At 38.9% G+C, this 14,840-nt stretch overlaps 1 protein-coding gene across 3 annotated transcripts in view; it reads right to left on the bottom strand.

The window, feature by feature from the left end:
• Positions 1-1,012: 1,012 nt before the first annotated feature.
• Positions 1,013-14,840, bottom strand: part of LOC126235902 (pre-mRNA-splicing factor SYF2) — a 54,320-nt gene continuing 40,492 nt past the window's right edge. For all 3 annotated transcript variants that reach the window (XM_049944847.1, XM_049944846.1, XM_049944848.1), the window contains exons 5-6: positions 6,271-6,438; positions 1,013-1,433 (exon numbers count right to left, since the gene is read on the bottom strand). In XM_049944847.1, coding sequence (XP_049800804.1) covers positions 1,268-1,433; positions 6,271-6,438 — 334 coding nt within the window. In that variant the 3' untranslated portion in view covers positions 1,013-1,267. The remainder of the gene's footprint in view (positions 1,434-6,270; positions 6,439-14,840) is intronic.

Genomic DNA, 14,840 nt, shown 5'->3' with positions numbered 1-14,840 from the left:
GGATTTTATTGGAATATATGATTTTACTGGAAGATACAGCTACAGATACAAAAAAGATTTGAATAAGAGCAATATGACATAGCATTTGTTTCAGAAACTCTCAATACTGATTTAGAAACCTCCTTCTAATTGTAAATAACATGTTGATTTCTTCTTTGCTGGTAACAATACGCAGTTATTTGGCACTGTTGTTCTCGAATGAAATAAAGTAACAACATGAAATATTGTGTCCTGCACACTTGATTTTTATTTATTATTGAGCATTGTTAATTCTAATTTATGTCAATGATACTTCCTATACAGATATATTACAATGTTCCACATCTTTTCTGAGTTTGCTTCACCATTATAAATAATTTCAGCACAGCATGATTTGCCAGTAAATATAAATGTCTTTCCATCAATACAGTAACTTGTCATAGTGAAATGTAAATACAGAAAGTAAACTCATAATACGCTGATACCCTCTGAGAAGTATAAATACAAATCACAATGGGTAGCACTTCATAATAAACAGAAGCAAAATGCATATGGTGCAAATACTGTTTCTGCTGCTCCACTGGCCCAAGGCAGAGTGATCTGCCAACCCTCTGTGTCACAGGCAGACACATTGACTGCTCAGGTATGGATATAAACTTTATTTCTAACTGAAACTAATATAATTCGTTTTCTGAAATAAATCTATTTAACTAGAACAAAAATTTTATGTGCACTGAAACAGATTACAAAAAATTTTAACGATTCGAGCAAAGTAAAATACATTTCTCCTAACTCCGCACAAAAATCATCAAGAGGTTAGAAAGCAATAGTATTATTTTAAGTTAATTATTCTTTCAACATGTAAAAAATCAATACAACGAAGTAGTAGTCATTTCAAACAAAATCTGCAACCAAGTTCTTTAGCGAATTAATTAAAACAGCTACAAAAATTCCCAACAGGACAAACATCTCATTTACACCAATGCTGTATGTTACAGGAGAAAAAAAGATGGAAGAGAAATAAGGATCAACATGGTGTCACTATGTACATTTATTTTCCAGATAAAAATTCCCACCTGGAATTTGTATTTGTACAGCACTTATAACTATTTTACATATATATTTTTACAGTATCTCCTTTTATCCTAAATGGTTAAGAAGGAGCCAGTTAATTACTCTTTGAACAGTCAATCTGAATTCACGAAAAAAATTGTTTTTGACAACAAACAGCTGAGGAGTTCCGAGTAAGGTGACACAGTTTTGGGTGGAAATAGTATTTCAGAATCACTCAAACAGCTGTTCCTCGCTCAAGATTCTGTTTAATTTCTGTTGTGTGTTCACCATAGAACCGTTCCAACTTCTTGTTGAAATTCATGTTACGTTCATTGATGTAATCGATATCAGCATCATCATTGTGGGTGCGGCGGCGGCTGTATTTTTCCCTCTTGGCAATCCTATAATAGAGGATGAACAATGAGTTTGGCAATCCTATAATAAAGGATGAACAACTGAGTTTTAGAGAGAGAGAGAGAGAGAGAGACTGCAGTTGGAAAACATATGAGGTGCGCCTGGGTGATAATTTATTATGGATATTGAATAACTTAATTGTATTATCAAAAGGAAAGTTGCCCCTCACCATACAGTGGACATTTTGAGTCACAGATAGGCATAACAAAAAAAGACTGTCCATAAGGCATTCATAAAAATAGATGAGAGAAACACACATAAAAAATGGATGATAGAAACACACACATTCACGCAAACACAACTCTCACACACACGACTGCAGTCTCAGGCAACTGTAGCCACACTGTGAGCAGCAGCACCAGTGTTTGATGGGAGTTGCGACTGGGTGGTGGAAAGGAAGAGGATGGAACAGGAAGGTTGAGAGATAGTAGGGTAGGTTTGGCAGACAGTGCAGAGCTGCAAGGGAGCATGCAGGGATGAGGTAGACAGAGGATAGGGCACCTATGTGCAGCACAAAAGGAGAGAAGTAAGAAGACTGGGTGTGATAGTGGAATGAGGGCTGTATAGTGCTGGAATGGGAACAGGGAGGCTGGATGGGTGAGGACAATGACTAACGAAGGTTGAGGCCTCAACTTTCATTAGTCATTGCATGCATGCATGTCCAAAGGAACATTGCATTGTAATCAGAATAACACAGGCACTGCAATATCGTATTTCTCTGCCAATAGAGGGCAAACAACTTTCAAGTACAACATCTGACCTGTACAGGAATATACATAATGAATGGTACTAGCCCAGTTTGCAGGCACACGACTGACAACATACGGAAGTTTGGGTCTGGCCACGAGTCGTGCACGGATAGCCAAATGATAAGACGACTGCTCGCAATAAGAGGGAAATCTGGGTTTGAGTCCAGGTCTGGCACAAATTTTCATTGTCGTCATTCCATTCTACAGCTGACGGTTTTCCTTATTCGCGATTGTGAATACATTTAATGCACGTCCAAAGGAATTGTAATCAGAATATCTCCAGTGAGTGTTAATATCATGAGAGCACCTCGGTAAAGTTTGGAAAGAGTGATTTGAGTTGATCTCTGAGGCGTGCTCAGAAATGAAATTTTTAGTACACTGCCAGCAAAAGGAAAAGCTCTGTTTTAGTTCTGTTCAACAAACAGCTTTAAAAATCTGTGTTCTTTGCTCTTCACTTCACTAATTCCAACTACGTCAAACTTTGGTCTTCTGACTGTCCAATTCCACCCATGATAATCAGCTTCTAGCATTTAAGTTAACCTCTTCCTGGAGAATCCCTCCTTAACAGTTTCCATTCAGAGAATTGAAGAGGGCAGTAGTTGATTTCCAGAACTTTATGTGTTGAAAACGGTCAACACGGGAATATTTTGGAGTGATTCACGGCACATGGCTGCATTTTCTGTGTGTTTAATACAGTAAGTTTCATTACTTTAAAAAATCGTAATTTGACGAAAAACTCTTGTTTTTCCCGTCTGGTGGTAGTGTTACAACACCACGGTGTCTTGACAAATGCCATACTCGTCATCTTCTGGTGAAGTGGCCAGATGTGCGGATCCTGTAATATTTACACTGGTGGTGTGGTCACCTCCACTTGGTTATGGGCAGCCTTGTACTGACAGGCCAGCTGGTGGGGAAGGAAGTGAGGCTGCATTGGTGGAGCTAGTAAATGAGCCGTCCAATCTCTGTGTGGGGATTCCGGCCAAGTCTTGCAAATTGGAAAATACTGGATGTGCTTCCATCTTATTGCCACTAGAAAAAAAAATCCATGCTGCACTCTGCAGGTATTTTTCATACCTGGTGACCAGATTCTCGTGAACCCAAATTTCAAGAGTTCCTTTATGATGCAGTCCCAAAAGCCGACAGAAAAACGTATTGATGTTTGTAAAGTTAAAGGTGTGGTCTTCTTTGATGCTATGCACAGCTATTGCTGATTCCTCTGCCTGCCAGAGTAGCATGTGCTTAATGCTCCTTGCATTGTTTCGATATAAAGTACTGCTTTTGCCCAATGTACTGCTAGTCACACTCACAGGTGATGCTGTATATGCCATGTACATTCGTTTTCAGTGGGTCTCTTGCAGAGTCAAGCCACTATTTCGTCTTTAGTGGTGGTAGGAAAACTGTTTTTATGTTGGATTTTTCAAGTAGTCTCACAATTTTGGTTGACAGCAGGTGGCTGCTTGTTGCATGCAGGTATAGGTCTGTGTATGTATTCTTCCTATATACTGAATGACCTAGTGTACCACCTGTCTTCTCCCTTATTACGTCCAAAAAAGGAAGACAATCATTCCATTGGGAAAGCAATGTCTTGATGGATGCTGATATGGTGGCCAAAAAACTCACCCAATGCCTGTCTGCCTGCTCCCATACCATGAAAGTATCATCAACGTAATGGAAGAAGTGCACGGGTTTCTGGTGAGTAAATTGAAGTGCCATCTCCTCACAGTGTACCAAGTAGAGATGTGTGATTCCTGCAGTGAGCAGAACCTATGGCCACTCTATACATCTATTGATAAAACTCTCTGTTGCACTTGAAGCACATAGTTGAAAGTGCACGTTTAATGAGTTTAACTGTTTGTGGCTCGAAATGTTGAGACAGCAGCACCAAGGAGTCTTGCAGAGCAATGTAACATCAAGACTCATGAGTGCATGTCCGTAAGTATTTTCATGAAATCAGATGAGTTCTCAACATGGTAACTACAGTGTCCCACAAGGGGTATTAGAAGTGTTACCATGTATTTGGCCGATTCATAATTGCACAGGATTTTGTTTACAGAACATCCGCAACTGAGCTGCAGGATGAGATTGAAAATACCTCCTTCAGTTGTGTCTTTATTTTATTACAAATGTGACCTGTTTTGGGAAAATTATACTCCCATCTTCAGGTGTATAAATTTAGCAGTCAGCTGCAAGGTGGTGGCATACTATGGGCACCAAACAGAGCTATGGAAAAGGTGGACATGACAGTGTGGAACATGTCTGGCTGTTGCACAGTGCAGTCCGGTCTCCATGGCATGTGACCATCTCATAGCTGATTACTACACTTGTACATCTAAAGATGGGAAAATTATTTTTCCAAAACCATTCTTGTTTATAATAAAATTAAGGTATAATTGAAGCACATATTTTCAGTCTCACTATCAGTAATTGTGCGAACTGACTGTATCGAGTATTGGCCTAAGGGGCATCCCTTCCCTGTGGATTTTTTGGCTGTCTGTACAGGCATGCTGTCGCTGGTGTCCTGGGTTACAGAACTAAGTCTGACAGCAGTGTCATGGTTTTTGTGGTTATCATCGAGGCTGGATCCTTCTTGAGCTTCCTGTAGGCTGGGTCTTGTAGCAGCAAGCCATGATTATGACTGTAATCATCAGTGGGCATCAACACCATTGCATTTCCTTTGGAAGAGTCACTGTGTCAGCGTCATATCTCTGTAACTGGATAGCCTCCCATTCTTCAGTAATTATGTTTGCTTTCAGAAGTCGGGATTGTTGATGAATCTGCAGGTTTTCAACAAGATCTTTTCTGCTTCCTAATTTGGCACACCTTGGGTTGCTTCCTCCATGCTGCTAATGTTCCATTTCAATATGGTCCTCAGGATGGGTGTGAAGTCCAGCCCTTTCACTACGGTTGAAATTTTAACTGAATCCAGTACTTTTTATCTGTCAAATTTACAACAGCTCTGATGTTTTTTGCCTCCTTTTTGGTAGTTTGAGCTCCTGACAGACGGTCAAATTTTCTGATCAGTTTTGCAGTGGCATGCAGTTTCTATACCGCACTGTTGTCCAAAGAGCTACACAGCCTGCCCACACCTGAGGTGTGCTGGTAGTGCCTTTGCCATATGCGGGTGGCATGCGAGCATGGTACGTGCATTCTTGTCCAGCTCTTTCTGAGTAAGTGAAAGTGCTCCCTCACTATGGCCATGCCTGCTCATTGTAAGATGTGTTTGGTCTTCTTTGATTTCAGTGGATGTTGTAGTTCTGCAAACTGTGGTAGAATGTTCTCATCTCGATGTGGTTGAAGGAAAGCTAAGGTGCACAGCAGTTTTGCCTTCTACCTGCATCCTTTCTGCAGCTAACTGAATCAAAGCATCTCTTTCATATGTGGTGAACAGCAAGTTGGACAAATATAGCACTTCAAATTGAAAAGCTGTGAGTAGTATATCAGGCATGTGCAATGGGACAGACAGAGAAATCAGCAATAGCAGAGCACAGCATCCAGAACACACCTTTGACTTTCAGAACACCAAGGTGCTTTGCTGTGCAACTGACTATTGGGACAGTGTCCTAAAGGAATCTACTGAAATACGAGTTTACGAGAATCTGGTCAACAGAGATGATGAATACCAATGAAGTGTGACATTGAATCCCACATTAGAGCAATACAAGAGGGTGACCAGAAGGCCCACACAGAGATGTGAATGGCATACCCGCTACCTCCACCACTGCAGCCTCACACCCCTTCCCAACCACCGGCCAGCAGTACACGGTCGCCCTTAGCCAAGTGGACGGGGGCACACCGCTGATATGAATATTACAGCATCCAAATATCTTGTCACTTTGCCAGAAGATGACGAGTATAATACTCGTAGGAATGTCGTGGTATTTTAACATGGCCATCTGGCAGGAAACCCAAGAGCTTTTCACCAACAGTATACGCCGGAAAGGCCTGCATTTACAAATCATAAGTTTATAATATATTTATTTTAAGTAATTTAAATTCTGTAATACTCTTAGTATAGAAGTGGCACTCAAAGGAGAGGAAACAATTTGTTTACAGAAATGAGAGAAATAATAGTTACTGTTTTTCCAAATCTTCAACCATTCTGTCAATCCCATCTTTTGTGTCTTCCTGCAAGCCATGCAGAATTGTGTTTCTGCTGCCATAGAAAGCCTCTCCAAGTTTTTCACGTTGTCGACTGTAGTGTTCCATATCTGGCTTCAGATTTTTTACTAGTCGGTTGTACTGCCTGTAAACAAAGAGTACAGTGTAAAGCAGTTTATTTTATTTTAAAAGTTATAGCACTACTATTAATCATGCACTTTCTTTTGTACATTACTGTAGGTTCTTGTTTCATACTGTAGGTTCTTGTTTCACACACTGAGACAAAATACAATAAAATTAACCCTTATCCTTTTACTGATTCTTTGCATTTACACTAGAATTCTATAGTAACAGTCCCATATAGTTAGTACTAACATATTGAAGACAAAGAAGTAAACTTCTGAAACAGCAGTCAATTTTAATGCAACTTAATAATCATGCTCAAATGGTTTTCAGACGACAGGTTGAGGGCATAAAACAGAGGCTCCATCAGTTTTTTGACAATCTCAAATGAGACTTCCACTATCAGAGAACTGTAGACCCACCAAAAGTGTGGCAGATGCTCTCACAGCAGAGTACTTGCACTAAATTTTTGTGCAATTTACGTTTACAGTAAATATGACAGAGAATCCACATTCACGTAGACATGAACTTATTACACCAATTCCTCAATCAGTTAGCTACACACATGTAAAGATTGATAGCTGGGTTTCGTATTAACAAAGTTTTTGAAATCTATGTTGGTAGCCTTGAAGGAGATAATTTTATTCCATTTTTACAAAACCTTTCTACATAGACAGATAATTGACACAAGATAATAATTCTGTAAATCAGATCTTCTGCCTGCACAAGGGATCTTCAGAAAATTATGGACATGAGTAAAGCTAACTAAATCACAAACTATGTATCAGTGTTAACAGGAATTTCATTGGGCACTGGGTTTTTTTTTTTTTTTTCAGCACCAGCTAGCCTTCACAGCAGTTCAGCAAAAGAATAGTAGCAACATTCTTTGATCTTCACTTGTGATAGAACATTGAAGATCAAATTCAACATTTTGTCTTTTATTTACAATTTCCTGTTTCAGTTCTAGTCTCATCAACAAGGTCTGAATACTAATTTATGTGCCACTGATAACCTTAACATAAGATTTTAAAAAAAGTCTATGGATTCGGAAGACTGGTAATAAATAACTTCAAGTACTTTCTGGGTCTTACTCTCACTAATAGTAGCAGCTATCACACAGCAAATTTACAACTAAGATGGAAGTGTGCTACAAGTAAACTCCCAACTTATGCTACAGCAACAGCATGATATTTCAATTTGCCAACAATATACGTGAGGGACACATATACTTAGCATAATTAGTGCTGACAAATATTCACATGGTATTGTGGTGTGTCTTTTCTGCTAATTACCTTGCTAAGTTTGTTACAGATCCCAATTACAAGTGATAACACGTTAGATTTTTCTAGCAACAAACATGCAATCGTGACCGTAAGACAGTCAGATGATCAACGATTTTTAGAGTTGAATGAAATATTTAAAGAGGAAGGAAAAGATTTCAGTTTAGCATGCACTTCAAAATTATTTTCTACAATGGAACACAGCAAAAATATTCAGATCTGAGGAGGCGTGATTTTTAGCTCAAAATGGGAAGTATTGTACGGTGTAATGGTAGATAAGCCATGCATGGTAGTAGGGACAGTTCAATAGCAAAGTTGAGCAATTATTTATTAAAAAATGTGCAAGTTACATTGTAGACTGAAAAGTTGAAGCCTTTCCCACAAAAGCTGAACCAACGTGTTACAAAAATACCTATACTATACCCAGTGAACCACCTTGTCAACCCCTCACAGTGCTCAGACTTTGCCATGCTGACCTCCTACATACACCAAGTCCCCAAATTGCCCTCCCAACAATGCACAAAACCCACAACCCAAAACATTACAGTCAATCTATCTACCAGAAAACCTCAGTCCCACAAGTGTTTCAGTCCTATCCAAAAATAACTCAGTGCCTCCTCAGTCCCACAGAAGTTTGAGCTCACTCCAAAGGCCTCACCTTCAGTCTCACAGCCAAGTTCAATCATCCTTTTCTCCCATCAGTCCCTACAACCAAAACCCAACATTGAGTCTTACCTCTCCCAGTTCATAACTCCCATTTAACTACCCCCTTGTTATTTTCCAGGAATTCCTTACCTCCCACTTGGCCTCACCTTCCTTTCCTATGTCATTTCTTAAGAACATAAACATCTCAGTGGAGAAAAGAAGGCTTTCTGTTCCCTATATAACCTTATAACATACAACTTTTTCAGAGACTGAACAAATCCACAGCAAGAATAAACAGAGATGTTACAAACGTCAACTGTAAGACACTCACAAGACCAAAAATGTCTGTATATACCAGGGTCCAAATTAATAACAAATCTTTTACATTCTGGAAGCCTTTGATACATACCATCTGGTCAATAAAATATGTGCTTAAGGAGTATTAGACTAGATGTGAGACAGGTGAAGTTGTTTTATGAAGCATTAACTCCATACAGTAAATATGACAGGACCTTTACTATTCACCCTATTTATAAAAAACCTGGTACATAATTTTAGTAACTCACTGAACAGTTTGCATCATTTTAAAATTCTGTGAAATGTAGGAAGACCTGCAGATTAGCAGTGTCATGAGTAATGACCACAAAGAAGTGTAATGTGTGTAAAAGGCAAAAATATGATGTGACTATACCACGATTAAGCAAACATTAAAATCAGTAACATTAGTCACATATCTAAGGGCATTTCTTCAGAGCAATGTAAGGAGTAATCACCATATTCATTGGGAGCACCCTGTGCAGAAAACAGCATTTATTTATCTGTGTGTTTCTCCTTTTATTAAATTACTACTGTATGCCTGATAATGTTATACAGGCAAAATATTTCATAACAGCTGCACACCAGTACAATCAGTAATTACTACTAAGAATGCTGTTTTTAAAATAACAATTCTAGCTGCAAATACTGCACACTGCCACAGAACAAGAAAGTCAGTGTTGGAGCCTAGCTTTTGTATGACTAATATCACTCACCCACTTGTAAGGACTATCAGTTTTAAATTGTTTAAAAGTGTTGGCTTCATACCATGCACGAGTCAGGGAAAGCAATCAATCATAGTATTGCACAAAGTATTCTCATTTGTGTTGTTTTTCTCACTGTGGATACTCAAGATTTGGTTTATATCAATTAGCATGGACATAAAGATTTTTTTTAACAACAGTGACACTAGCTGCAGGTATAAAAACAATTAAACAGAAAGATAAATGGAATTGCTACATGGCAACAGGTGCTCAGGATGGCATTTCTTCTGTGAACACAATTTCTTTTAATTTACCTAGTAGGGTTTCTCGAGAACTATGTCGTCTTTCTTCCAAGGATTCTCATTTCAGTTACCAAGCAATTCTGTTACACTTTCGCATTCACTATACCAACTTGTTACAGTCCTAGCAGCGTGTTCTAAATTCGTTCAATGGCTGTCGTCGTGCTTGCTTCATGCAGAGTTCAACAATTGGAACAATTTTCAAAGATTGGTCACACTAGCATCTTGTGTGCAATTTATTTTACACTTGCACCGAACTTTCCCCCATCCAAAAAATCTATGTCTTCCATTCACCTCTCCTAACACTGATTTTATACGACTGTCCCATTTCATATTACTTCTTAGCATTACCCATAAATTATTAGTTTTGCCATGTCTTTAGTATGTAATCTTGACACAACTGTGTGCCTCACGATATCACTGGGCATGTAACATTTTAAATCCATCTGGCTTTTACTTTTACTATTTGGATGTTGTTTCCCTGAAGTATAATAACTACTTGAAAATGGCCTAATACAAAGGCCAAAACTGGTAGGGGACTCAATAAAGTTCTCAACAGCAACTGGAGCAGTTTTTCATTAGTTGCCTCTAAATACTCATATGATGTGATACAATCAGGATATTCACCACTAATCTTGTAATCAGATGCTATACTGTAATTTATAGTAATTAAATTTTTGGAATGTGCAAATTCAGAAAGCCAATACTACACTAGACAATCACAATTGTGACCTGTCTGTCTAGTGGGGTTTTAGTAGTACTTAATAATGGCATGCTATTTCAATTTCTGCAAGAAATGAAAAAAATCTTCAAAATGCCATATATAAATCGACCACAGAAACTACATAAGTTAAGGAGAAATTAGAGAATTTGATCAGTTCAAGGAATAACCTGAAGAATCTTTCAAAAAGTCTGTTCCCGAAATTGAAGAGGAACTTCAAAAAATTGGTTATCCTGACATAAAACCTGAATAAATCCACTGTCATGAATTGTGGGACGAGATCACGGATATCTACTAGAACAGATCATCATGGGAGGGATTCTCTATGGTACTGTAACATAATAATCTACTCACTTGGTATGACAACCTGCAATTTCTATTTTTATGTGTGTATCTTTTTCTGTCATTTATTGTTGACTTTATTGTGCTGCTCAACTGTCCAAAAACAAGCACATCAGATTTACTTTCGGATATAGGAGATGGACTGTAGGAGCATATACTGACACAGTGGTACTTTTATCTTTGCACAACATTAGCACACACTTTCAGCACTGCCAAGAACCAACCAGTAATCTAATGACAGATTTCAGGTATGTAACATACACAGGCAACAGCCGCAAAGTTTAAAAAGGGATTATATCACCAAAGGATTCATCATTATCTGAGTGTGACTACTTAATCTTTTTAAAAAAGCACCTATGTAATTTTATTCAGTACCAGACATATTGTATCTCACTCTCTTGTTTTTAACACATCACTAGGATAAGCTGTACCTGCTGAGAGATCAACTGTAATTATTGATTGACTAAGTTGAATCCACATAACACAGAATAAAATAATATTGTAAGAGAAAAAAATATCCAAGATTATTAGAAACTAATTGGTTTTTGTAATGAATAACTGAGTGGTAAACAAAAAGGAGGGAAATCACCATAGTTTTTCTATTTGCAATAAAGAAATATTTCATTCTTTCTTGGCGTAGAACATTTTTATTTTTAAAATGATTAATCCTGCTGAAATCAGTCACTAGTTAATTAATTTGTCTAGAAGTGATGGCTATAGACTTATAGTTTCAACTGACATTAAGACAAATGGAAAGGACTGTAGTAGGAATTGTCTCATCAAAAATTACTTTCGCCAACATGATGAAACCTAGTCAGCTACAGCATCCAGTTTCTTTACAGGTCATCCTGCAAACAAAATTGAGCTGGCTGAACTGTGTATCAAGAGAATTGTTAAGCTGAATTTTTTTATTCACACTGTTACCATCATAATCTACTAACGCCAGCCTGAGACGCCATGGAAGGTGTTGAAATGTGCTAAGCACATTAGATGCTTGGTTTGCATGGTTATCTGGATACATTTTTCAGCTAACGTCATCATAATATGTTGGCATATTAATAAGTTGGTTGCCATGGCAACAAATATCAATAGTGATGATTTTTAATACTAAGAACAGTGTGGAACTAATGTCACAGTTAAATTCTCACACCACTGCAAAGATGAATGATGCACAAATTAATGTCAATGGCATTGAGAGACAGCAGAAATCACTGAAATTTAGCATGGCTTCTGGATTAGCCAGAAACCCTGCCAGATTCCACAGAGAATTGGCTGCTGAGTTAAGTCTCAATTTAACCATAATAACTATAGATCCCCCAAACAAAAACTATGCCCAATGATTAGAAGAAAGCACAAGGCACACCAGTCCACACCAAGGGTAAAAGAAGTGATAGCAAAATTACTGTTCCAATATCAATGGCATCCATCCATTATATAATGTTATAAAACATTCTGAGCTCAAACAATGAAGCGTCTCAAATAGAATGACCTCCTCTATGCCAACCAGCATGAATTCCAGAAACATTGTTCACATGAAAGCCACCTCACATTTTTTTCACATGACATCCTAAAAGCCAGTACCAACCACACCAACATTTATTAACCAAACTACAATAATATGGGGCATGAAACAAAATTTATTTCCTTCTCATCCTGTGCGGTATGTCTTCTCTAACCCGCAGTTCTGAGTGACTTTCGCAAAATCTACGCCTTTTCCTAGACCTCTCCAGTCCTTTTCCTTCATCCCTCTTCCTTCCACTTCAACCCTTCTGCCTGAAGGAGGAGTCACAGTCTCCAAAAGCTTGCCAATTACAACCATCTTTTAAGCGTGTGTTCTGGTGCTGCTTGATGAGTAGATTTTTTTATCTTTTATTATTTTGCCAATGATTGATTATTTTCTTTGTTATAAAATTTGTGACTAGATGAACAGTGGCCACATGAAGCTAGCAGATCTGCAACTAAATCAGAAAATGCAGATTGTTACTGGTATAATTAAGTCCACTCCAATACTCTGAGTACCTGTCATGAGCTGCATTCCACAACCCAACCTGAGAAGAAAGAATATCTTTCTAAGGGATAGAAGAAAATCTGAAACAACCAAGAGCTGACATTTCATGAGGACACACCTGCTACGCGACTCAGTAAATCTCCCGCTCAGAATAGGTAGCTACCTCGTGGAACATAATTTTAATCTCCATGAAGCTTAGTCACACGAACAGTGTAACAGCACTCCACCAGAGCCCCACAGCTTTCTTCAAGTCAACAACAAATCATGGGAAACTGACCTGTCCTATAGACATGGAGTGCACTCAAAAAGATCCGGATTTACCATGGGAAATGCGAGAATGTGGACAGATCTCTGGCACTGTTTTGGTCTGGGTCCATATTTAGAGCTTGTGTGCATGGTCTTGTCCAGGGTTATTATGACTGTTGACACCAATGCTCACTAGATAACCTGATGATGCCCCACGCGGGTGAAATGCGTTGTTCTCGAATTAATAAAGAACACTGGGCAACCTGAGACTTTTTTTAATATTAGCCATAATAAGGTTACCACAACATCTCGTCACAATGAAATGGGATAATTTTTATGAACTATGAGGCAGAACTGCTGGTCAATGCTGAACTTCACGAGGCAAAATGCATAGCACTGGTAACAGGCACATATAAAAATTTTTGTCTACCCTCATATTCACTGCAGGTGAGCCTCACCGTTGGGTCTGGGTGACTGCTCTTCCACATACATAAGTAACAGGTCTCTCATACAGTTTCAACAATTTCAAATATTTTGAAATTGCTTTTTTCAATGTATGTTTGTCACACTAACAGCAACAGGCTGTGAAATCAATCTTGCTTATGCTGCATAATTATACACACAATGACGACACAGTCAGAGAATTTCTCCAAAGATGCTAAACTACATGATGTTATAAGGGATTTTGAGCACAAAGCTATTTTGATACAAAGATTACCACTGGTTGTACAAAATAAGTTAGCATTAATCCAGATCAAAGAAGATGTTGGTGGTGGTTGCATGATTGTAAACATAAAGGGACTCATCTACGTCGATATTAATCCTTTGATCCTCTCTTGGCATCTGAAGACATAGGAACAGGCCTTGTTATTTCCTCCCTTTGTTCAAAAGTAATAGAATATCATATTTTTCATTCTAGGTACATAAATGGGTAGCTAGCCTACTAAAATTCAACTGTCAAATAGACCACTGCATGAAAGTTAGAATGGCGACTTGTACATATAACTAGCATCTTATGTTCAGAGATAAAAATACAAATATTTTGTTGTCCATGGCAAGTTCAGGTGCAAAGAACAGACGGGGTGGTGCGTCGGGTCAAAATCGGCGGTGTTAGGTCCACCCTCCCACCTCTGCCCCCTAGGTCAACTTTCAATGGTGTTGTCTTTAAAACTTGTAATATACACTCCTTCATATTGTAGCATGCGGCTTACAGCTGTTTCACCAACCATTAGAATATTTGATAGTGGTGTTCCAAGTCCATCTGACATTGCAGCTCTTGGGCAGCTGCAGGGTCCTCAAGGATGTGGCGACCTGTTCATGTTTCTCCACAGATGCATTGCGGGGGTTCTTCTTGTTGTAGTACGAGGGTTGTACCAAAAGTAAGGTTCTCAATGAGCTACAGCCTCAAGGGAAGGTGCTAGGCTAAATGCGACAACAGTGCCGTGTGCTGTGGATCCCCCACTCTCGAGCCCGCCCATCCGCGATTCGCTACATCGCTCAGTGTTGGCTTGGCAGCCGTCAGAGATGGAAGTATTGATCGCCGATCCCGCCAAGTGTGAGGTTTGAGCAGTAATCCAGTTTCTCCATGCAAGAAAGTTACTGCTCATCGAGATTCATCAGCAACTGACTGAGGTTTATGGTGAAGAGTGGATGTCCGTTCAGCACGTCTGCAAATGGTGCAGAGCTTTAGCCGAGTGTTGCACACAAGTTCACGATGAAGAACGCAGTGGAAGACCACTAGTTTCGGATGCGATTGTCCAGAAAATCAACTGTGAGCTGCTCAAAGATTGGAGGGTCACTGTCTGTGAACTTGTTGAACGCATTGGTAAAGCTTCCCACAGCAAAACTAAAAGAACTCCAACAC

Source organism: Schistocerca nitens, chromosome 2 (genome assembly GCF_023898315.1).
Source record: "Schistocerca nitens isolate TAMUIC-IGC-003100 chromosome 2, iqSchNite1.1, whole genome shotgun sequence".
NCBI classification, from domain to species: domain Eukaryota; kingdom Metazoa; phylum Arthropoda; class Insecta; order Orthoptera; family Acrididae; genus Schistocerca; species Schistocerca nitens.
The sequence above is the reverse complement of the archived record's forward strand: the minus strand, read 5'-3'. Positions and strand labels throughout refer to the sequence as shown.